Source organism: Papio anubis, chromosome 18 (genome assembly GCF_008728515.1).
Source record: "Papio anubis isolate 15944 chromosome 18, Panubis1.0, whole genome shotgun sequence".
Classification (NCBI taxonomy): domain Eukaryota; kingdom Metazoa; phylum Chordata; class Mammalia; order Primates; family Cercopithecidae; genus Papio; species Papio anubis.
The window spans coordinates 54,452,343-54,476,873 of NC_044993.1; the positions used below are offsets into that span (position 1 = coordinate 54,452,343).

Here is a 24,531-nt window from a genome sequence, read left to right on the forward strand (position 1 = left end):
TGACAGAGCAAGATTCCCTCAAAAAAAAAAAAAAAAAGATAAACATACAATACCTTTGAGGGTAAACAACCTTTATCCCACGTAAATGGCAATGCAGATATAATAAGCAAATTGCAATGGGAAGGGGAGAAGGGAAAAAAAAAAAAATATATATATATATATATATATGCACCAGACTATGGAGGATGCATCACTATACCGGAAAGCAACAGCCTGGGCTCCAGAGTCAGCCACTTGTCTGTGCACAGAGGAGGAGAGGTCTCATGAAGCTTTGGCGTGGCCTGGGACCCTGGCTCATTTTTTTTTTTTTTTTTTTTTTTTGAGACAGAGCCTCTCTCTGTCACCAGGATGGAGTGTAACGGCAGGATCTCCGCTCACTGCAACCTCCGCCGCCAGAGTTGGAGTGATTCCCCTGACTCAGCCTCCCGAGTAGTTGGGACTACAGGTGCATGCCACCACGCCTGGCTAATTTTTTGCATTTTAGTAGAGATGGGGTTTCACTATGTTGGTCAGGCTGGTCTCCATCTCCTGACCTCGTGATCTGCCCGCCTTGGCCTCCCAAAGTGCTGTGATTACAGGCGTGAGCCACTATGCCCGGCCACCCTGGCTCTTTTTGTAATGCGTCGATTGGCATGACGCCCAGTCACGAGGGCCCTTCACGACTGGGCTCAAGGAACACATAAAGGTCAACTTGTTTTTGCGATTGTCTGTTTTTCAACAACTCAAGTACAGGCACAGAGTTATCTGTAACAGTGCTGGATGAATGAATGCCTCAAGGGGCTCATGCAACCTGTTCCGGACTTGATGACCATTGTGTCTACGTTCAATTGAGTTCAAATTTAACATTTTACTTTTCCTCCACAGTAACTGGCAGAATTATAGGGAAGGCTGGAGGAACACGTACCAAGGTTGGGTGGAGGAAGCTACGAGGCTGGAGCCAGCTTCAAGGGTGGGGAGCCACTGACACCACGTCCAGAATGGCTGCCATGCTGCCTCTACTGGATTCAGGTTGCAATTGGGAGTCGGGGAAGGAGGAGGGGTTTGGGCGGGTGTCACTCCACCCCTTTGACGGATACAGACCGGCCTTAGGACCCGGCGCAGCACGGCATGAAGCTTGGAAGCGGGCTAGGGGAGGCCGTCGCTCATATCTGACGTCACCAGCTCGCGCCGGCGGTAGGTGAGGACGCCAACAGCAGCCGAGAAACGTTTCTCTTTCCTCTCAGCTTGCGCACACGATGGCGGCCCCCGCCCAGTCGACTACGCAGCCTGGCGGCGGGAAGCGCAAAGGCAAGGCTCAGTATGTGCTGGCCAAGCGCGCTCGGCGCTGCGACGCTGGCGGGCCCCGTCAGCTAGAGCCCGGGCTACAGGGCATCCTCATCACCTGCAACATGAACGAGCGCAAGTGCGTGGAAGAGGCCTACAGCCTGCTCAACGAATACGGCGACGACATGTATGGGCCAGAAAAGGTACCGGTACCGGGGCGGGCGGGCTGCTAGGCCTTGCGGGAGGAGGGAAGGCTGGAGGGTTGGCTGTCGGTATGGGCATGCGCGCTTTGGGTCGTCGGCGTGACGGCTGTAGGGGCGTGGTCTCTCCGGCGTTTCCGTCCCTAGCCCTGAGACGTTCGTAGACTTCGGCGCTGTAGTTTTTTGTGCTTGAAGTGCTTGCACCTTTTCTTTCCATCATTATCCACGGTAGCTCCCATTACTTTTATGTTTATTTTTGTGAGACAGGGTCTCGCTCTGTTGCCCAGGCCGGAGTGCAGTGGCGAGATCATAGTTCAAGGGAGCCTCGACTTCCCGGGCTCCAGCGATTCTCCTGCCTCAGCCTCCCGAGTAGCTGGGACTACAGGTGCGCTCCACCACTTTCGGCTAATTTTTGTAATTTGTAGATAAGGGGTCTCACTGTTTTGGTCAGGGTAGTCCTAAACCCTACACTCCAGCGATTCTCCCGTCTCTGCCTCTCAAAGTGCTGAGATTACAGGCGTGAGCCACTGAGCCCGGCCTAGCTCCCACTTATGGACAGCTCACTGAGGGCCAGGCGGTGTGCTGAAGCTCTTTCAGAAACACATTTCTCATGACATCCTTGTGAAGTTGGAATAATAATGTGTTTACCTGAAGCAATATCTTTGAAATAATAGGTTTACTACTAATGCCAGTTACTGCACTTACAATACATTTTAGAAAGTAAAAACTTTTTTACCATTATCACCTAAAGTCTTACTGTTTGGAAATCATATTACTGTCTTAGAATCTGGACCAATACCCACATGCACACTGTGAGGGATTAAATGAAGAAGGGTAATAATACAGAGGGAATTTAAATTCACAGCTCGTCCTTTACCAGCTGGGGACTCGGACATGGGCACATTATTTGATGCTGCTGAGCTAGATAAAAAGGAGAATACTTTAAGACTGGCTAGTGGGTTGCTTATGTACATAAAGTACATACTGGTATGTAATAAAGTTTCAGTAAATGTGTACAATTATTGTGCCTGATTGGCGATTTCATTGGGCACTAGGGGGCAGAGAAATGGGCAACAAGTACATATCCTGTCTACTCCTGTACTTTGAGCAAATTCTTTTTTTGGAAGCGGTCTTGCTCTGTCACCCAAGGTGGAGGCTGGAGTACAGTGGCATGATCTTGCTCACTGTAACCTCCACCTCCGAGGCTCAAGCGATCCTCGTGCCTCAGCCCCCGAGTAGCAGGGACTGCAGGCATGTGCCACCACACCAGACTAATTTTTTGTATTTTTTGTAGAGAGGGGTTCTCAGGCCATGTTGTCCAGGCTGGTCTCAAATTGCTAGGCTCAAGGGATCCGCCCATCTCTGACCCCCAAAGTACTGGGATTACAGGCGTGAGCCACCATGCTTGGCCAAAATTATTGAACAAGTATTTCTGTGCCTTGTTCCTTAATAGAACAAGAGTAAGGCTTTTTAATTCCGCAAGTATTTGGTCTAATCTCACCAAAAGGAGACTGTCATGTCAGTCACACAGATACCTGGTCAAAGTGTTAAGGTCCACCCTGAAATGATTGATCTGGTCAGCACATTTCTCTCTGTCTCAAACTGTCAGGATGCTTTTGAAAACATTTTCAAATTTTACATACTATATCTGGGAATTCCCTCTTCCTCCACATTTTTTTTTTTTTAATTTTTTTGAGACAGAGTCTTGCTCTGTCACCCAGGCTGGAGTGCAGTGGTACAATCTCAGCTCACTGCAACATTGCCTTCTAGGTTCAAGCAATTCTCCTGCCTCAGCCTCCTGAGTAGCTGGGATTACAGGCGCCTGCCACCACACCGGGCTAGTTTTTGTATTTTTAATAGAGACGGGGTTTCACCGTGTTGGCCAGGCTGATCTCGAACTCCTGACCTCAGGTGATCTGCCTGCCTCAGCCTCCCAAAATGCTGGGATTACAGGCGTGAGCGACCACTTCCAGCCTTGCTCCATGTTTTGAAGGGTGTGGTGTCCCAGTTTCGTAAAAAAAGGCTTTATTATCAATACTGAGTCAGCTGGGCATGATGTCTCACGCCTGTAATCCTAGCACTTTGGGAGGCTGAGGCGAGTGGATCACCTGAGGAGTTCAAGACCAGCCTGACTGACATGGCGAAAGCCCATCTCTACTAAAAATACAAAAATTAGCTGGGCGTGGTGGCGTGCACCTGTAATCACAGTTATTCGGGAGTCTGAGGCAGGAGAATTGGTTGAACCCAGGAGGCGGAGGTTGCAGCGAGCCAAGATCACACCACTGCACTCCAGCCTGGGAGACAAAGCGAGACTCCATCTTAAAAAAAAAAAAATCAATACTGAGCCGCCTGCCACAAGGGATTTCATATAAATGATTACTTACAGTGTTTAAATGTGAGCTGTTGTGTCATTTCTGCTCATTAGTTTTATGCAAACAGTTTACAGACAAGGATCAGCAGCCCTCTGGAAGTGAGGGAGAGGATGATGATGTGGAGGCTGCCTTGAAGAAAGAAGTTGGTGACATTAAGGCATCTACAGAGTTGAGGCTAAGAAGATTCCAGTCAGTGGAAAGTGGAGCAAATAACGTCGTCTTCATCAGGACACTTGGGATAGGTGTGACGAATACTTGTTAAGATTATTGATCTTATAACATCTGGGTATATTCCTCTCTCAGGGAATACTGCTTACAAAATGGCTTCTTGGGCATGAGTCAATCATTTGATGGCAGCTTCTGTACACTATATTAGCAGTTGGCCTGTGGAGAGGTAGAATGGGGTGGTGGATGTAGCATTGGCTTAAGAGTGGAAACCTGGCTTTGCTGCTTCCTTCGTATATATCTTAAAGCAGAACTAGAGTGCCTGTTCTGTCTAAAAGGGGCAGCTGCTACTCAGCTCCAGCCAGTTGTTGCTCTTTGGGAATGCAGGACCAGGTATTCGAATTTCTCAAAATAAGTTGGAAATCTGGAGTTTTTAAATTTTTCAATGTGGTCAACTAATTTAAAAATTTTCAGAGCAGCCCCAAATAGACTTGTATGTAGGCAGGTTGCAGCCTGAGGACCTCCCTTTCATGATCTTGTGCCCAATATGGTTCTGGGATTCCTCCTAGGTCTGAGATTTAGACTTCTGTGCTAACTTAGCTAATGGATTAATTACATCTTTTAAAGTGACTCACAGATTTTTTTTTGTTTTTTTTTTTTTTTGTTTTTTTTTTGGTAAAAAAAAGTATGTACTGTTTAATGTACTCTGATAGTTGTTACAGGAAAACAAGAGCATGGTGTTAAGGTTGGATAACTCAGGACGTCACAAAAATGTTAACAATCGTGTCTAAACAGTCATTTCTAGTGCAAGCAGTAATGATGAAAAGTTAAAAATTAGGTACATTATAGTACATATTAGGCACTGAAGAAATACTAGTTGGAAAAACGACTAGGTAGATTCATTTAAATTCATTATCAGAATTTCTTCTGTCAACTTATGTCATTGCCAGTGAAAATTCATTTTAGAGTTCAGTCTTCAGGATGTCTGAGAAATTACCTTCTTAACTTTTTTTTTTCTGTTTTTTTTTTTCTTAAGAACCTGAGAAATTGGTGCATCATATTCTCCAGGATATGTACAAAACCAAGAAGAAGAAGACTCGAGTTATTCTACGAATGTTACCCATCTCAGGCACATGCAAGGCTTTTTTAGAAGATATGAAAAAATATGCACAAACATTTTTGGAACCCTGGTTTAAAACTCCTAACAAAGGGACATTTCAGATTGTGTACAAATCTCGAAATAACAGTCATGTGAATAGAGAAGAAGTTATCAGAGAATTGGCAGGTATGTTTCTCTTAGTGATTTTCCATAGGCGTTCAATAGTAAATACTTGTTTTTAAAGGATTTTTTTTTCTTTTTAAAGATTTAAGGCTTACATTTTTGAGTGTAGAACAAATATATTAAAATGTTCTTAAAATAATATTAAATCAACTGATTTCAATATGTTGGATATGAGATTTTCTGGTAGTTAGATAAAGTCTTTTTTAACTCAAAATTGAATTTTGTTTGGAAAAAAATATTCTTACTAAACGTTGTAGGGTTTCATTTGTATTTATTTATTGTAAGAGTTCAGAGTATTTGAAGTCCACATAGAGGAGTGGATTACTGTATGTCTTATTTTAACAAGAAACAGAGACAAAAGATTTTTTGTATCTGTCAAACATAACGGTATCCTCCTCAGCTATGTGTTTTTCTGTTTTTGTTACAGGAATAGTGTGCACCCTCAATTCAGAAAATAAAGTGGATCTCACCAATCCACAGTACACGGTGGTAGTAGAAATCATCAAAGCTGTCTGTTGCCTGAGTGTTGTGAAAGATTACATGTTGTTTAGAAAATACAATCTCCAGGAGGTGGTGAAGAGCCCTAAGGATCCATCACAGCTTAACTCAAAGCAGGGAAATGGGAAAGAAGCTAAATTGGAATCTGCTGACAAATCAGACCAAAACAACACAGCAGAAGGAAAAAATAACCAGCAGGTACCGGAGAATACTGAGGAGCTGGGGCAGACAAAACCAGCGTCTAATCCGCAGGTGGTAAATGAGGGAGGAGCCAAACCTGAACTTGCAAGTCAAGCCACAGAAGGATCCAAGTCAAATGAAAATGACCTCTCATAGGAAGTCATTCGGTGTTGGAGGTGGGTTTCTCACCTGGGGCTCTGTGAGATGTTGCTGGGGTTTTACCTTAAATTGTGACTTAAAAACAGTTTTTTATTTGTGTGCTGCATTAGGCTGTTCTCACAGTAGTGAACAATGATTGCACAGCCCTGTTAACAGTTTTGTTAGGGATCTTTCAGCCCTTATGGTATTATGTAGAGGCAGACCCATGTGCTGCTATTGCAAAGAGGGGAGGATAGGAGGAGGCGGATGTTGACCTCTCCCAGGCTCCTCTTCTGCAGTGCCAGCTGACTTACGGGAGTGAACTGACTGTGAAGTAAAAAATCAGAGGGAAGTTTTCATTCTAAGGAAGGCATTTTTACATGCCACAGCTCAGCTGTCCCGCTGCCACTGTGCTGTAAACATTGCAAAAATGTGGATCATGTAGGTTAGAAGTGAATTGTTTAGTGAAGTTTTTGTACTTTTGTGATTTTCTTGTTTATGTCTGTTTTTATTTTTTTATTTTTATTTTTTGACATTTGTGTGTAACAAAGTTGACAGTCCAGTGCCGCAATTTTGGAAGGCAAGATGTGAGAGAGAAGAGAACCATTTAGGCATAGAGCTACAGACATTTCTGAAAAGGTTGGTGATGAAGAATTTCAGTCTTCTGAGTATACTTCAGTATACTAGTGCAACAAGGGACACAAAGAAATTCTGTCTTTATAATGAAAGCTACTTCTCAAGGGTTTTATATGGACTCAGTCCAAGCTGTCCTATCCTATTGTGCACTGTCTGTGGCATGCAACTTATAAAACTAGCAATTGTAACTAAATCACAGCCACTTGACAAGAAAGGATATTCATTATTTTCAAATGGCTTTTGGACTATCAAAACAAAAACAGTAAGGCTTTTGTTCAGAAATCACATTTAGTCAAAAGGTTTAAGAAGCAAACTATTTAGTAGCAGAACTTATCTCAGGAAAGGAAAATATGCATAGTTGGTGAGAATCTAGTAACATTAAAATGCTGGGGCAAGATGCAGTACAAAATTGAAAAGACTTTATTTTCTCAGTAAGTTGATTTACTGATGATATCTCATATGATGCAAAAAAGGTTTTGTGTCATTAACTGAAAAGTGGCAGCTTCTCTATCCAGGATGATGAGTCAACAGGTTTCACTAATACTTGTCATGCTGTAGCATTTGTAAGATTTATAAATGATGAAATTCAAAGAAAACTTTTTCTTTTGCTAGGAGCCTGCCAAAACAAAGGCCAATATATAATGTTGTGACATCATATCTGATAACCAGAGGTCTGTTATCTACACTTCTGGTGCCCCATCAGTGGTTGTCTCCATAAGTCATTTTGCATTATTAAAAAAGAAATCCTGATGTTGACATTATAGCACACTGCTTTCTTCACAGAGATGCTGATATCAAAAACTTGAAGATACAGTGACGTTCTGAATAATGTTACAAAACTGGTTACCTGTGTCAAAGACCCATTTATGCAAAAATGTTAAAAAAAAAAAAAAAAAAAAAAAACTCCCAAAAGAAAAACCTGGACAAACAGCACATAAACCTCCCGCACCATACAGACATCCATTGGCTTATCAAAGGAAGAGTTCTCTACAGGATATTTGAATTGAAAGGTGAATTACCAGAGTACTTACAAGAAAACAGCCAGCTTTTATTGAGTGCTTTGGAAATGAAAAATGGCTACAGAAACTAGCCTATTTTGCAGATGTTTTTCATCACATGAACACATGGACAAGTCTCTGAAAGGTTCAGGAGAAAATTTTTTTCCTTAAAGTGACAAGAGTCTTAGATCTAAAAGGAAACTGACTTGCCACCTTGCCAGAAGAATCCTTGAAATGTTTCTGCAGCCACTTGGACTTGAAAATGAAGGGTACAACTCTCAAATCTTCTCTAACCCAACTGGAGGAACCACAAGACCCAATGAAATAGCATTTTCTCTCCTTTTCCCAGCACTAGTATATAACTGTATGAGGAACCCTTGTCTATGAATCTGCTCAGCTTGAAATTTTGTCTCTGAAGGAAGAGAATGAACTCAGCCCTAGTCTGACAGTCCTAAATTTCTGTGAAATAAGAGTATTCTTCAAGTTAATGCTCACACTCATATACCATGAGGGTTCTCTGCAGGGGTTTCCTGAATTTGAAAGTTTTTTCAAGGCCTATTTTTGGGTAAAACAATTGAAAAGGCAGACACCAACAAAGTCTGCAAAGTAAACTGTCCAGATTAAGAATATTAAGAAGCTGTAAAGTTAGCTTGTAGAAATGGGCATATCCTTAAGTTTTAAAGTTAGGAATTGCTAAAAATGTTAGGGTTCCTGCACAAGTGGCTATGTTTATTTAATGGCTAGTGAACATGGGAATATATTTTTATCCTAGCTAGTGGTTCTATTTGGCAAACTAGACTAGAATGATTTGAGAGGGGTAAAGAGAATAGGCAGGACCTTCCTTCTGTAGCTTTACATATTTCAAATGTTAATTCTTAATGACATTGAAGTTACTTTGAAATGATAAGAGGATTATTAATATCATTTAGGGGAATAGGGAGGATAGGATTTTGGTGCCTTCTTCAGCAGACTTGCTCCAAGACAAAGATTCTATTTTGATAGTGCAACACAAAAGGACTCGGAAAAAAACTGGCCATATGCCTACAGAACATACAACTCTGTGGAACTAAATTGTTTTTACTTTGTGAAAGCTGCTACTTTACGGAAAGACTTTGATTTTATAGTTTTGTTTTTAATTGCCTTTTATATTTATTTGTATTTGGTAAGACTCGGTTGTTTAATACAAACTATTCTTTCCCAGTTACAAAATCCTGTGTTCGGTTGTAACCTGAACTCATTAAAATAGTTGTTTTCAGGTTTATCAACTGTTTATTTTCACTGACATTTGAGCATGTTATTTTATAAATGACGAGATTCCAGAGTAGGAAGTAAGTGCTTTTTATTCCCCTTTTGTTTTTTCTTTTAAAAAATTACATCAGTTAAAAAAAAAAAAAACTACAGTCTTGTCGTTTAGAAAATGTTTAGTTCCATAGAGGAAAGAATGTTAAAGTTTGTATTTTAAAACATGATTCTCTAAGGTTAAACATGGTTTTCAAATGTTATTTTTACTTGTATTTTGCTTTTGGTACAGCCAAATATCAAGCTTGTTTTTCATAGTTCTGATATTTTCAGAAAAATCAAAATAAATTTGTTCCCTAAAATTGGTGTTCTGTACTTTTTCTTTCTTTCTGACTCTTAGTAAATCTGTTGCTTTATAGTGTGTGTGTGTATATATATATATATATATATATATATATAGTGTATATGTAGTGTATATATATATCATGAAAGATGTTTATATGTCAAATTATAAAAAGTCATGGACGTGAACCTAGAAAGTATAGAAAATTTATTAATTACCCTTGATCCTTAAATCCAAGTTTCAGATATTTTACAGTTAATTTGCTTCAAAATGAGCCACAGTAATACAGTACTTTCATTAAATTCACTCACTGATTTTTGAATTATTTATACTCCTCATTTTAACAGTATTTTAAATGTCTTAAAGTTTGGTCTCATAAAGTTGTTAAGCAGAAGAAATTGTCTTGAACATTTAGGGTATATCTTTATTTTTAATTAATCAGGTACAAAATACAGATTCATTGTGCACTTTCTTTTTCCAAGTAATCATTTGACTCCTATTTTAAACACTAGAAACCATTATTACCTTTGTCAGTTTGGTTATTAAAACAATTTTCATCCATATATTTTTAGACTTTTATTTTTTAATTTTTTAGCCAAGTAGAAAACAAAAACTTCAACCAGGAAGGATCTTAAACATTTTAAGAGAGTAGTCACGGAATTATCAGGAACAAATAATGAGAGAAAGTAATCATATTACTACTTAACCCTTCAGTTTTTTTAATCAAGCTATGTTTGTCCCTATTCTTGGTCTCTTAAAACATTGTGTTTGATTTTCCCAGTGATTGTCTTTGGGAGTTCTTGAACAAATTCCACCTAATTGACAGAAAAACATTATGAGACATTTGATTCCATTCTTCCAGTTAGTGCAATAGGAGAGAGCTTGCATGAAACTCAGACTGAATTTTAAAGTCTAGATTATCTTGATAATAAACCTAAGCTTATTGAATCTCATGGACACTAGAAACTGTTCTGTTTATATAAGAAGGGTGACAGTGTAGTGCAAATTCACTTAAATGCTTTGCCACAAGAAAGTAATAATCCCTTTACCCCATTGCTTTCCCCTAGTTCAAACTAGTCCTAAGTCTCTACTGTTCCTGGAAAATGGAGACGACACCTAAATGCGAAAAGAACACTTAGTTCTTGTCTTTTCAGAGCTGGATCCTGGAGATTGAAGAAGATTTTTTAGGGATAATTTGGAATATATATAGTTTTCTGCCCTGGCTTGACCATAAAAATCCTCTTTTTGTTCTGTTCTCTCAAAATAAGACTACTACTGTATTTTAAAATGCCCTCAAATAGCCTTTCTGAAAGTCAAAGTTCATTAATTTAGTGAATGTAATGGAGAAAATGTGAGTAGTTCTTAGGTTGAAATTAACTACCTTTTGACTGAAATGATGCTAACTGAAATAGAAATTTCATGCAGACGATCAGTCAATATCAACCAATTCCACGGTTAGAGGGAAACTACAGGGCTATCTTCATGTCTTTATATAGTATTGTTCTTAAATCCTTATTCGATGAAAGTTTCTGGTTTCTTTGGATATTATCTTCTTTCTGAATATTAAATGGGGCCCCTTGATACATACAGTCATGTTCTTTGAATTTATAGGGACATTAGGGCCAAGAGTCCTAGGATAGATGTCAAGTGCTGTCCCTAAAAACAAGGCAGTTGGTCATTCTTGGCCACTGTGCTTTTCTCATGCAGAATGGGACAAAAGATTTCTAGAAAGATTCTTAGTAGTGATTCAGTATTTATTGCAGAGTTGATTAAAGGCTTTAGTTCATCATGCATTTATACTGTTCTAACAAAACATTTTCAGGTTCTTAGGGCTAAACAAAAAAAGGTGCCTTCTACCTATATAATGAGCTACTATATGGTCAACATAGTGAGACCCCATCTCTACAAAGACTAAAAAGAAAAAATTAGGCAGGGCACGATGGTGCACACATGTAGTCCTAGTGACTCAGGAGGCTGAGGCAGAAGGATTGCTTGAACCCAGCAGTTTGAGGTTGCATTGAGCTATAACTGCACCACTGAACTCCTGCTTTTGCCTGGGTAACACAGCAAGTCTCCATCTCAAAACAAAACAAAATGAAGCAAAAAACTCTCAGGAAAGATTGATCTGTCTCTACAAGGTCGTTTCTTGCCTCATATTGTTTGCTTCTCTTTGTAATACTGTTTAAAACCTACCAATTAGATAATTACTGAGGTTAGTAAGCATAATTTATATTATTCATTGTTCATACATTGATTCTAATTGGTGGTTACTTCCGTTCAGCTGAAATCATTTATATTGAGAGAATGAGAACATGGCAGCAAAGGGAAACTATTTCTGAGAAGGGAATAAATGGGGAGTGGAGGGGGTATAAGAGGTAAGAGTAGGGGACCCGTAGTGTCACTGTAGAGGCTTACTGGTGTGTGAGAGGGAGAGGTACAGATGTGGGAGGATGCTGACAAACTGTTTTGAAATTTTGTCACTTGCTGTGTCTGTAGGAAACGTCCATAAGGAAAGGAAATTAGGAAAATAGGGCTTCTTCCTAGAAGTAAGACTATTATTGTCATTGCCAGAGTTTCCTTTCCATTCTTCCTAAACAGTCTCATGAGACTTGTTTGGGAAACTGGCCACAATTTTCTGTTTGCCTTGTTTCTGTGAGAAAATGTATTCTGAGTTCCATGGCAGTTGTCCATTCAGTGAAATCTGCTGCCTATCCAGTGAAATCTGCATATGCTTATACAGTATCTGTTCCCCCTTTTTAGTAGCTACTGTAGTTTTTCCTATAGAGTATTACCCTAACTTCTCTCTGGTGGGATTGACACCAACCCCTATCTCCAATGATAGACATATTGAGAGGTGACAGCATGCTGACAGCCCTGGCTCACTCTCAGTGCCTCCTTGGCCTCGGCGTCTGCTTTGGCCACACTTGAGGAGCCCTTCAGCCCGCCACTGCACTGTGGGAGCCCCTCTCTGGGCTGGCCAAGGCCAGAGCTGGCTCCCTCTGCTGGCAGGGAGGTATGGAGGGAGAGGCGCCGGCGGGAGGCTTAGCACCTGGGCCAGCAGCTGTGGAGGGTGCGCGGGGTCACCCAGCACTGCGGCCTGCCAGGCTCAAATTCTCACCAGTCCCCCAGCACTGCAGCCCGCCATGCCCATGCTGGAGCCTCCCCTAGAGGTGCTGCCCCCTGCTCTGCAGAACCAGGTTCCATCAACCACCCAACGACTGAGGAGTGCAGGTGCGGGGCAGGACTGGGGGGCAGCTCTGCCCACGGCCCTGGTGCGGGATCCACTAGGCTAGCCAGCTGGGCTCCTGAGTCGGGTGGGGACTTGGAGAACTTTTATGTCTAGCCAGAGGATTGTATATGCACCAATCAGCACTCTGTGTCTATCTTGGGGTTCATGGTTGCACCAATCGGCACTCTGTATCTAGCTAATCTGGTAGGGACCTGGAGAACCTTTATGTCTAGCTAAAGGATTGTAAATACACCAAGCAGCACTCTGTGTCTAACTCAAGGTTTGTAAACACACCAATCTGTATCCTGTGTCTAGCTCAAGGTTTGTAAATGCACCAGTCAGTGCTCTGTGTCCAGTCAAGCTGGTGAGGACTTGGAGAACTTTTATGTCTAGCTAGAGGATTGTATACACACCAATCAGCACCCTGTCAAAATGGACCAATCAGTTCTCTGTAAAATGGACCAATCAGCAGGATGTGGGTGGGGTCAGATAAGGGAATAAAAGCAGGATGAGTGACCCAGCCCCGGCAGCCGCTGTCATCCATTTTCACGCTGTGGGGGGTTTGTTCTTTCCGTCTTTTTAATAAATCCTGCTGCTGCTCACTTTTTGTGTCCACGCCTCATTCATGAGTTGTAATACTCACCACAAAGGTCTGCAGCTTCACTCCTGAAGCCAACGAGACCATGAACCCACCGGGAGGAATGAACAACTCCAGATGCCACCGCCTTTAAGAGCTGTAACATTCACCGCGACTGTCCGTGGCTTCATTCTTGAAGTCAGCAAGACCGAGAACCCACCAATTCCGGACACGATATGATCCAAGTCTGGCCGATCAGCATATACAATTACCCTGAATCACACTGGTGAGAGATGTGATCTAAGGTAGGCAAATGCAGTCCTGAGAGGTGCTTGAAATGATTGAAAACAGAGCTCTGTCCTTTCCTGGAGGGATGGAGGGTTGCTACCCTGTGTAAGTCTAGAGTTGATTGCTATCAAATAGGAAGAACCCGCTCAAATAGAGCCAGCATAAAGAACAGCAGAGCCAAAAATGGAGAGAGACTAAGTCTTGCCAACCTTACATGAACCCTTGGATGTGGCTGTACTTGAATGCTTATCACCATGAGCCAAATGTCTTTTTTTTTTTTTTTTAACTTAGGACAGTTTGAGTTGAGTTTCTGTCACTTGCCTTCAAAAGAATCCTAATAGCTCCCCTTTGGGACACAACTTATTGTAAAGTCGGTTGCCTGGTTTATATTTTGACCAAATGCATGCCTCATGGTGAAAATTAAATGACCACTTTTGGTTCAGCCTTTACCGTAGTCAAATGGACAGAACTCGAAAATATAAAGTTGCTACTTTAATTAATGACATTCATCTACCTCTCCGCAAATTGGATCTGGACTACTGACAACAGCCGATTCAACAACTGCTGGGTGCTCCGCAAGCGCACTCTCCACTTCAAATGGCCCAATATGTTACCTGAAAAGGAAAAGAAGCCTTTGACCACCACATGCTCCAGTAGGAGCTCTCCTTTCATGTCAATCCTTGCCTCTTAAGAGTGGCAAATCTACAAGCTCAGAGGAAATAATGACATCATCAACTCTGCCGGCAAATCAGAAATCCCCATCGCTGTCCATCATTCCTCTGTCTCCAGTGACATAAAAATCTCCCTTTACCATGGCAGCAGTTTTCTCTGGACTGTCCTAGGAATCACAGATGACATTTGGGGATTAGTTTGGTCAGAACAGAGACGGGTATGACACTTATTAAGTGACAAATTGTACTTCTAAAGGAAATTATTTATTTTATATTTTGAGACAGAGTCTGTTGCCCATCCTGGACTACAATGGCTTGATCATAGCTCACTGCAGCCTTGACCTCCCAGGCTGTAGCAATCCTGTCATCTCAGCCTTCTGAGTAGCTGGGACCACAGGCATGTGCCGCCACACCTGGCTAATGTTTTATGTTTTTGTAGAGACGGGGTCTCACTATATTTCCCAGGCTGGTCTTGAATTCTTGGGCTCAAGTCACCCTCCCACCTCGGCCTCCCAAAATGTTGTGATTACAGGCATGAGCCACTGTCCCTGGCTGGAAATTAATTTTTTAAAAAAAGTAGTTCCTAGTGTAAAATACAAAAGGTCCCAAAGAGTATAATAAAAAGCCACTCTTCTGCCTCTAGCACCCCCCAACTGCACCCCCATCCTACCCTGTCCAGTTGTCTTTTCTGAGGATAACTACTGCAACTGGTTTGTTACATTTGGAATTTCATCTTTGTAATACTCAGATGATAGATGATAGTCTCTGCATTTTACTGCTAATGAAATAGATTTTGTTGTTTGCCCAAGGTTACATAGCAAGACATGGTGGAAATGAAATTTGGACCGAGGTCTGTATTAAGGCATGACTAGCACTTTCTATCCTTATACCACATATTCAGAGAAGAAACAGAAGGGCAGTGTAGACTTTAGTCTGAGGGCAATTTCCCCTTCTTTGCCAGGTGGTAGAACATTGCCATTTTCATCTATAATCTAGAATGAAAGACAATTGATGTTCTTAAAATTTTCTTTTCACAAAATGACAGCAGGTTGTGAAGAGTTGTACAGTGAATAGCAGAAAACTGTAAAACGTTCTTTCTGCTTTATCGAAGCAGTCAGATATTTTCTCAACCTCCTGGACATCACAGTGCAGCATTCTTTTCCCCATTGAGCCTGGTTTAATTTTTTTTCCTTTCTAATCAGCACAAATTATTCCCTATTGAGAGGACAAACTTTGCATAAGTAGACAAAAATTTATTTTCTGAAATGATATGACAATGAAACTTAAGTTCAATTTGGACTGATTTTCCCAGTATTTAAGCACACCTTCTGAAATACGCTATTTGAGACCAGGAGTTCTCAAACATGGGTGTGCTTTAGAATCAAATTGGAGATTCTGGAGCATTGTTAAAACACAGATTTATGGGCCTCATCCCAGAGTTTCTAATGCATTAGGTGTGGAGTGGGGTCCAAGAATTTGCATTTCTACCAAATTCCCAAATGATGCTGATGTTGCTGGTTTGAGGGCCACACTTTGTAAACTTCTCCTTAGACTCCATTAAGTGCACCTTGGAATAAATTCCCCACAGAGGCTCTCAGATGATTCTTCCCAGCACAGTTGGAAAGATGAGCTGCTCAGTTCTGAGCCTCACCCATCTACTAAAGCCCCTAAGATTTCTCCTGCATGAAGGGGAGGCGGGTATGATGGAATAATCATCATCACCTCTTTAGCAAAACCTAACTGAGCAGTTTGCCGGTTTTGGTAACTACTGGCAAGATGAGGTGTACTGGGAAACTCTGTAAAAATTTAGAGTGGGATGGAGGCACTTCAGGGGCTCAGGTTGAAAATCCTGGGGCAGAAAGGCCCCCACATATAATAAACATAAATGTTGCTCTTTAAATATACCACTTCTGTGTGTCCATAGCCCTCATGTAGCTCCAGCCCAGTTTGCGCCCTCCACTGCTCCAGCACCTCTGGGGTGAGTGCCTCCCCTCCTGTCAAGCAGTGCCGCAGCCTCTTGAATTCATATCTGGAGAGACAGAGCTGCATGGGGCCTTTTTGAGAGGAACCTGAGTGCTTTCCCTGCAAGATAATTAGGACATTGAAGCAGCAAGCATAGAAGCTAGAAGAGGCAAGTCTTAGGAAAGTTCCTTCAACAAATACTTGTTGAACACCTACTGTATTGCCCGACATTATTCTAGGCATGTGGGGCACATTAGTGATTATAACAAAAATTTCTGACAGCTTACATTTTAACAGATGGAGGAGAACTTAGCTATTAAAGATGTTAAAAGGTGGGACAAAATGCTATTAATGATACTAAGTGCTTATTACGAGCCACATGATATAACAGCTAATATTGATTGAGCAGTTGCTAGGTTGTAAGGGCTTTAGAAGCATTCTTAGACTCCTCTCAACCCCTACTTTACACATGAGGACACTGAGGCTCAGAGAGTTTAAAGAACTTGCCCAAGACCTTCCAAATAATAAAAGGCTGAGTTGACACTCATGATATTGTGTACCAGGCATCTCCCACTCATCAGGGTGATCTCACCAAGCAAGTCACTTACATTAAATTCTCACCACAGCCTTGCGAGGTGGCTCTTAATCTTCTCTTATAGATGGAGTTGATGGAGGTTTAGGAAGGTTATCTTGAGTGTCCGAGGCCACACTATTAGTAAGTAGCAGGGCCCTGCCTGTTTGATTTGGAGCTTAGCTTTTAACCACTGGCCTTACTGAAGACAGGTGAGAAATCCTAGAACAGCTTGCTTCTCAAACACTGAGGCCCCAAATGAACCAGAGGGTGTGGATAGAACACAAACCATATGCATTCAGAATAATCATTGAATAGTCCCTGAATTACTATTGAAACATGAGCAAGATGCTCACATAGGACCAAAGGCGTTGACACTGACTAGGAAAAGAGAAAATTTGTATTTGTATTATTCTGTCTTGCGTAGCACTTTCCCTCTTGGGCATCTGCACTTTGGTGACAAAAGAGGGTGGACAAGCCTGCACTTCTTAAATTGCTCCTCTCTTCCTTTCTCTCCTCATGTATTGAGTTTGAATGGAACAAATATACATCGTAACTCTACTGGATGCTCATGTGGTGTGGCTAAACTGAATATAACCTTCAAGTCAAACTTTGTTAGCTTCTCTTCAAGGCAGTATAAATATGCTTTTCTTTCTTTTTTGAGGGCTGGTTCTAAATGACAGTGTTTCTAAAAAAGTAGTACTAGAGGATAAATTTTTCGAGTGGGAGTTCTGGGATTGTAGAGCTCTGGTTGTCCCTGGAAAAGTGTCCAGTTGTTCTAGAGGATATACCAGTGGTTTATAGACTAGGGGACAATTTTGTCCCCCAGGAGACATTAGGCAGTATCTAGGGACATTTTTTTTTTTTTTTTTGAAATGGAGTCTTGCTCTGTTGCCCAGGCTGGAGTGCAGTGGCGCAATCTTGGCTGACTGCAACCTCCACCTCATGGGTTCAAGCGATTCTCCTGCCTCAGCTTGTGAAGTAACTGGGATTACAGGCGTGTTCCACCATGCCTGGCTAATTTTTGTATTTTTAGTAGAGACAGGGTTTTGCCATGTTGGCCAGGCTGGTCTTGAAGTCCTGACCTCAGGTGCTCTGCCCGCCTCAGCCTTCCAAAGTGTCAGGATTACAGGTGTGAGCCACTGCCCCCAGCCTAGGGACATTTTTGATTGTCACAAATGGTGGGGAGGAGGTGCTACTGGCATCGAGTAGAGTCTTGGGATGCTGCTCAATATCCTGTAATGCATACTTTCAGGAGTTTGGGGTCCATGGCACAGGCAGGTCACGGGTCACTGGCTTCCTGTGACCTTTACCCTCCTTGCCAAGGGAAAATGTGACCCTCCAAAGTGAGAAACTTGAGGGCATGGGTCACCCCAGACTTGGCATCTACCCAGAGCCTGAGAAGGAGGGAACGTTGATCCTCCAGCTACCTCATAGGGCTGGCATAGGTGGTCACTGCCCTGAGGATCACCCAACTGTGTTGGGCAACCTGGACCCCATCTGCAGGAATATGAGGAAGAGAATACAAAAGTCTTTATATGGGCACTGAGAAGCCAGATGCAGAAGAAACCTCCAGGCCTTAACTACCCAGTCTTGGACCTTGGGTGGAGAAAAGAGCATAGTTGGTGATCATGTGCACTTACACACTAGGCTCAGCAGGTGGCACTCGTCTGTGGCTCTGAAAATAGAGATTTGGAAGGAGATCATCACAGTTAATATTTAACAAGCCCCTGTTGTGTGCAAAATCATTCACCCCTCGCAACAACCTAATAAGCTAGGGATTCTTATATATATTTTATAGAGAAGGAAATGCAGACATAAAGAGGTTAATTATCTTGCCCAGATTACATAGTTTATAAGTGGTGGAGGCAGAATAGAATCTAAACAGTGTGGCTCCGGAGTGCACATACATTGATTCGACAAGTGTTTATTGAGCACCTGCCATGTACAAGGCCTTGTGTGACTAAAAAGGGTTATAATTAATAAAAATGACAAATCACTAGCACTTTTTAGAGTTAACTTTTTTTTTCTCCCCCCAGACGGAGTCTTGTTCTGTCGCCCAGGCTGGAGTGCAGTGGCGTGATCTGGGCTCATTGCAAGCTCCGCCTCCTGGATTCATGCCATTCTCCTGCCTCAGCCTCCAGAGTAGCTGGGACTACAGTTGCCCGCCACCACGCCCAGCTAATTTTTTGTATTTTTAGTAGAGATGGGGTTTCACTGTGTTAGCCAGTATGGTGTCGATCTCCTGACCTTGTGATCCACCTGCCTCAGCCTCCCAAAGTGCTGGGATTACAGGCATAAGCCACCGCACCTGGCTGAGTTAACTCTTTTTTTCTTTTTTTTTTTTTTTAAATTGAGACAGAGTCTCACTCTGTCACCCAGGCTGGAGTGCAGTGGCGCAATCTCGGCTCATTGCAAGCTCCACCTCCTGGGTTCACACCATTCTACTGCCTCAGCCTCCAGAGTAGCTGGGACTACAGGTACCCGCCACCACATTCAGCTAATTTTTTGGAGTTTTAGTAGAGATGGGGTTTCACCGTGTTAGCTAGGATGGTCTCAATCTCCTGACCTTGTGATCCACCTGCCTCGGCCTCCCAAAGTGCTGGGATTACAGGCGTGAGCCACCGCGCCTGGCTAACTTTTTTTTTCTTTTCTTTTTTTTTAAAATTGAGACAGAGTCTCACTCTGTCACCCAGGCTGGAGTGCAGTGGCACAATCTTGGCTTACTGTAACCTCCACCTTCCAGGTTCAAGTGATTCTCCTGCCTCAGTCTCCAGAGTAGCTGGGATTACAGGTGCCTGCCACCGCATCCGGCTAATTTTTATATTTTTAGTAGAGATGGATTTCACCATGTTGGCCAGGCTCGTCTCAAACTCCTGACCTTAGCTGATCCACCCACCTCAGCCTCCCAATGTGCTGGGATTACAGGTGTGAGCCATTGTGCCTGGCCAACATTTTCTTTCTTTGTAGGTTTCAGGCACAGAACTGTATATACGGTAATAGTGAAATTGATCCCACTGTTGCGGAAAATTGGGAAGGCAAGAGAGACCTTGGGGTTTATACAGGAGAATCTTTATTGAGTGCACTCAGACCCCGCGGACTCAGCATCCAAAATCTGGGCCCAGAACAAAGATGAACAAAACAGCACTTGACTTTTATACACACTTCAAAAAGGGGAGTGGGCTAGCCTGAAACAAGCTTACAGTGGCACAAAGCATAGTGGCATAAAAGCAAGGATGCAGAGGCAGAACAAAGGCAGTTATTTAAATTGTAACAGGTTCATAACTCAGGATTACACATGGCCATGACCATTGCTATGCAACCCAGATGTCTGTTATCTAGGTTTGCCTAGGCACAGTCTTATCCTGTAACCTTCACTATGGTGCCCAGGTGGCTGTAGCTCAGGTCTGCTCAGATGGCTCATGACCTTCGCTGTGCTACTTAGATAAAACAGAATACTTGAAGTCACTAGCAGAGAACAGGAATCTATAAACTCATACCATAAAACAAAGGAAAATTTGTTTTTTTTTCTCACTATGTTGGGGGAGTGCTGGGAGAGTCCTCAGAGCACAATAGATAGTATTATCAAGGCTTTTTCTGGGTCTGGGCTGTGCTTGTTGCTGCCTCTGGGAAAAGTCAGCCTAATATAGGGAAGCTTATTTCTCTTTCTTTTTAATTTTATTTTTCTTTAATTTCCCACCTCACCACTACTAATTATGAGAGGAATGATTATACATTTAAATGAGTTGGATGTTTTATATGTATTATCTCATGAAATCTTGACAGAAACTGAATGAGGAATGAAACTTCATTGTTCCATTTCACACAGAAGGAAACTGAGGTTAAGAGGGGTAAAGTAATTTTGCATGGCATGAAGCACAAATTCAAAGTACAGGGATTTGAACTTGGTCCTGTTTTTTTCTGAAGCCCTCATGCTCTATGACCACTATAGACTCAAACATCACCTTTTTTTCCCCACTAATTTGACAAACGTTTTCTCTTAAAACTATATAATAGATTGGCACTTATCATGAGCCCCTGTTCTCATTCTGCAGGTGGTGAAGCTCTTCATTGTCCTGACTCCACAGTTCTTGTCCCATGACCAGGGCCGGCTCACCAAGGAGCTGCAGCAGCACGTAAAGTCAGTGACACACCCATGCGAGTACCTGAGGAAGGTGAGTGAGCGCAGACAGATGGGGTCCGGTGCCCTTGAACAGTCAGTGACATCCCCCATGCAAGTACATGAGGAAAGTGAGTGAGTGCAGACAGATGGGACCTGGTGCCCTTGAGCAGTTCCCAGTTCTTGGCTGTCCCACATCTCATAGCATGGCCATGCTTGGGGAAGCTTCGGCAGTCACAGTACTGGCTTTTTCTTCTATCTGAGTGGCTTAGGGATGGGGTGAAGTAGTTGACTTATTTGGATGAAAACCGCTATCTTGTGTCAGAAACTCAAAAGGAATTATTGCTGACATGTTAACCTAAAACAGATAAGGGTCCAGCAATACTTAAAAAGGTTATTTATAATCCTGCAAAATTTGAAAAGGAAATCCAAATCAGCAGCTGGTAAACTATTTTTTAACATAACTTATAATAAGAAATGCATTCTGTATTACATATATATGTCCTATACATATGAATAAAAGAATTAACAAAATCATATTAATTTTACAATATGTAATACATTCTTATTTTTTATTCTTCTTCAGTTGTTTTAAATGCTGTGTGCAACCTACAAATATCCAATAATAATAATTAAATTATTTACTAAATTGAACATTATCATGTAATTTAAAATGATAATCTCAAAAAATCTTGAGATAAAATATTTTAACAATATACTATTAAGAGAAAAACACTGGCTATGAAAAAAATACATAGTTTTATCCTATCTGTTTGAAAATAAAGTTTGAAGAAATACATATGCAAAAAGGTTTACATTTCCTTCTTTGTAACACTTGGCTGCATTATTTGAGCACTGACAGTACACATTATGAAGCTACATGGCTGACACTGAGTACTCACTGTGCGTGCCAGGCCATGGGCTCAATGCTCTACATGCATTTTTACTTCACTTAATGCCCTCTACAACCTGAGATAGTATAGCCCGCTTCACAGAGTGTGGAGTAGATGGTGCGTGTCTGCTAGGATGGGCTAGGTATCACTGTAGGTAACAAACAGCCCCAAACAATGGAAATGTACAACACTGAAAGCTCTTTCCCACTCATGCTGCATGTCCTCCATGGCTCTCCTGGCCCCTGTGCTCTATATCCCCTCATTCTGCCACGAGAATAAAGGAGCAGCCTCCATGTGGGACCTGCCAGCTGCTCTGAGAGATGAAAGAGAGGGTGGTCAGTCTCAATGGCTCCCAACTCTTTTGCCTCAAGGTTATATGCTTCACTTCCACTCACATCTCCTGGGTCAAAGCAAATCCCATGGCTACTTCCACCTTCAAAGGGTCCACGGGAGAGCCTGAAATACTTGGGGACTCAATTAAGGCCAACATATGGTGTCAGTCTATGTGGGAGACTGTGGAGGGGCAGAGGAAAAGAGTGGGGAATTGATGGGAAATGATAGCAGGACTAAGTCACCGTGGATTTGCTTTATCCTTAACCAGGTGTAGTTTGTCCCAGAGCTGCACAAAATTATCACCAGCAAGATTAAACAGAGTGAAGTTTGGAAAAAGGAGATTGGTCAGACGTAATCAGCAGTGAACTTAGAATCGACTGAGTGACATTAAGTCAGTAAATCCCTGACTGCCCCAGTTACTCACATGATAGTGGTAAGGATGGGAGCATTGAAAGAGTTGACTTGGAAGGGTGTAAGGAGTGTAAAAAATTCCAACGTTTTAGTTCCTTTAAGTTAAACTCAGACACTATCTTTCCTGAAAGTCTCCCGTTTCTTTCAGATTGCACAGGTGAGAGTGCTCAGATTAGGGTTGGAGTTCATAAAATATTAGCTCCCACAATATCAGTGCCCATGTGTCATGGGTGTATTATGTGCTTTGCTAAACACTTTCCCAAAACATCTTGGGGTCTGATTTTCCCTCCTTGTTCCAATAGCCCTGAGTGACTCAAGTGCCCATTTAATGACACAGAGGTCTCAGGGATGCTCCATGAGGCTCCAGGTGCCAGCCTCTGCCCTGCTGGAGTGTGAGGCAAGGGACAGGGTATCTTCTGTGGGAGGTAGTGGTCAGCCAGGCTTGGTGACACTACTTGCTTACCAGACCATCCCAAAGCTGCCACCTCTGTTGGATCCACTGCCTCTGTGCCTGCCTGTACTGCTGATGCTCCAGTGGCTGCCTCAACATCCCGGCCTAGGCCCAATGCCACTGAAGATGGACCTGCCCCAGGAGACCTATGAGCCCTACAGGGGTCACTCAGCTGTCCCCAGGAGTGTCCAGACACTCATTCCTGTTCAGGACATAGAAGCCCTACCCCTTGGCTCTCCCTCTTCAGCAGTAAATGATGATTTACTGATGTTACCGTCATCACTGCCTTTAGTGTCCGAGGACCTTCCAAGGCACGAGTTCTGGAAGGAAAGATGCCCTTGGGGGGTGACGATACGCAGGTGCACAGGTGCTCAACAGATTGCTTCCTCCTATCCTCAGACAGTCTTTGCATGCAGCCGCTGGCACTCTCATTGTATGGAAGGAAATCAGTCCAGGGTCACACAGCTGGTCTCAAATCCAAGATGCCTGGCTCTGCTTCCATAAGGGACCTGCCTGCAAAGGAGGTTGACCCTGCTTCTGGGAACCTTTCCTAGGCTACATGAATAACCTCCCCTGTTTGAGGCCTCAAACTCTGCTCACATCTCCTTTCTTTCCCTGTCTCTGCTTGGGCTATAATCAAGACGACCCTGGCAAACTTTCATGGACGTCATGGTACTCTGTACCATTCACTTTTGGGCTAATCTGACTTCAACCCCCCCTTCACTTGATCTCTTCTTTTACAACTAATACAACCCAAATCTGGGGCTCTTTATGCAGGCAACAGCATACAGGTAGAATTTCATTCCAGTGTTTTGTTATACCTGTTTTGTTTTTGTTTTGCTTGTTTCTTAGGGTTTCTTTCTATTTTTGGTAAAGGCATTGACTATTTGTAGCATCAACAGAATATTTCCTGTTTACAATAACTTTATGTTCTAGTAAATGGTAAAGGGATTTCAAGCAGTGGTTTTAAGCTGCCAGAGGCCTGAGTAAGTTTAAGCACATTCTGTGCGATCAGGTAGAAGAAGGCCTTTGGGAAATTTAGCTGAGGACAGGGCCAGAAAAGGTGATGGACAGTGGGGGTCTGTTCTCATCACCGGGCCCCTGGGTTCTGTCTACCTGTCTGACACTCCCCACCCATCACTCATGAGGCAGCCAAACCCTCTGGGTATTGTGGCCAAATGGCCCAGGAGAGAAGCTGAAGATCTTTGTCTCTTGAAAAGTACAGAATCCTTGGACATCCCTGGGAGGTCAGCCATGGAAATCAATTTGGTTTTCTTCCCCTTATTAGGGTTCAAAATTTAAAGTCCACACTCACAGGCAGTAAGATGACACAGATTAGTGACATCATCACTCCATTTCAGATGTTGAAATACCTAGGTGGGTTGGGGTGATTTGAGACCACACAACCTTGTGCCACAAAGTGGATTACCCAGGCCAGAGAGAAACATTCTATTGCCATATTATGATCCTATCATTGAGTGCAAAGGCAGTTTTGTTTCATTCTGGATTCTTTCTCATGTTTATATCTTACTTATAAGGGCACTTTAATTTCCGAGCATATAAAAGTTTTTGCTTAGCTTTTTATCATTGTTTCTCACACAATTATATGATCAGAAATATGCTATGTGATTTGATTTCTCTTAAATATATTGAGATTTGCTTGATTAACAAAACAAGTCCGGTTAATTTTTGTAAATGTACCATATTTGCT

General features: G+C 42.4%; 1 protein-coding gene across 5 annotated transcripts in view; it reads left to right on the top strand.

The window, feature by feature from the left end:
• The first annotated feature begins 1,015 nt into the window (after positions 1-1,015).
• The window catches only part of THUMPD1 (THUMP domain containing 1), a 28,943-nt gene continuing 5,427 nt past the window's right edge, over positions 1,016-24,531 (top strand). Inside the window, exons 1-5 of one of the 5 annotated variants that reach the window (XR_001898099.3) lie at positions 1,016-1,466; positions 3,903-4,077; positions 5,037-5,285; positions 5,710-6,136; positions 20,668-20,787. Coding sequence is in view for 4 of the 5 variants with exons in the window: in XM_009196108.4 (XP_009194372.1) it covers positions 1,236-1,466; positions 3,903-4,077; positions 5,037-5,285; positions 5,710-6,116 (1,062 nt within the window). In the remaining variant the exon portion in view is untranslated. Of the gene's footprint in view, positions 1,467-3,902; positions 4,078-5,036; positions 5,286-5,709; positions 9,334-20,667; positions 21,064-24,531 lie in introns of those variants that run through there. The other 4 variants (XM_009196108.4, XM_009196109.4, XM_009196111.4 and 1 more) reach the window with 4 other exon arrangements.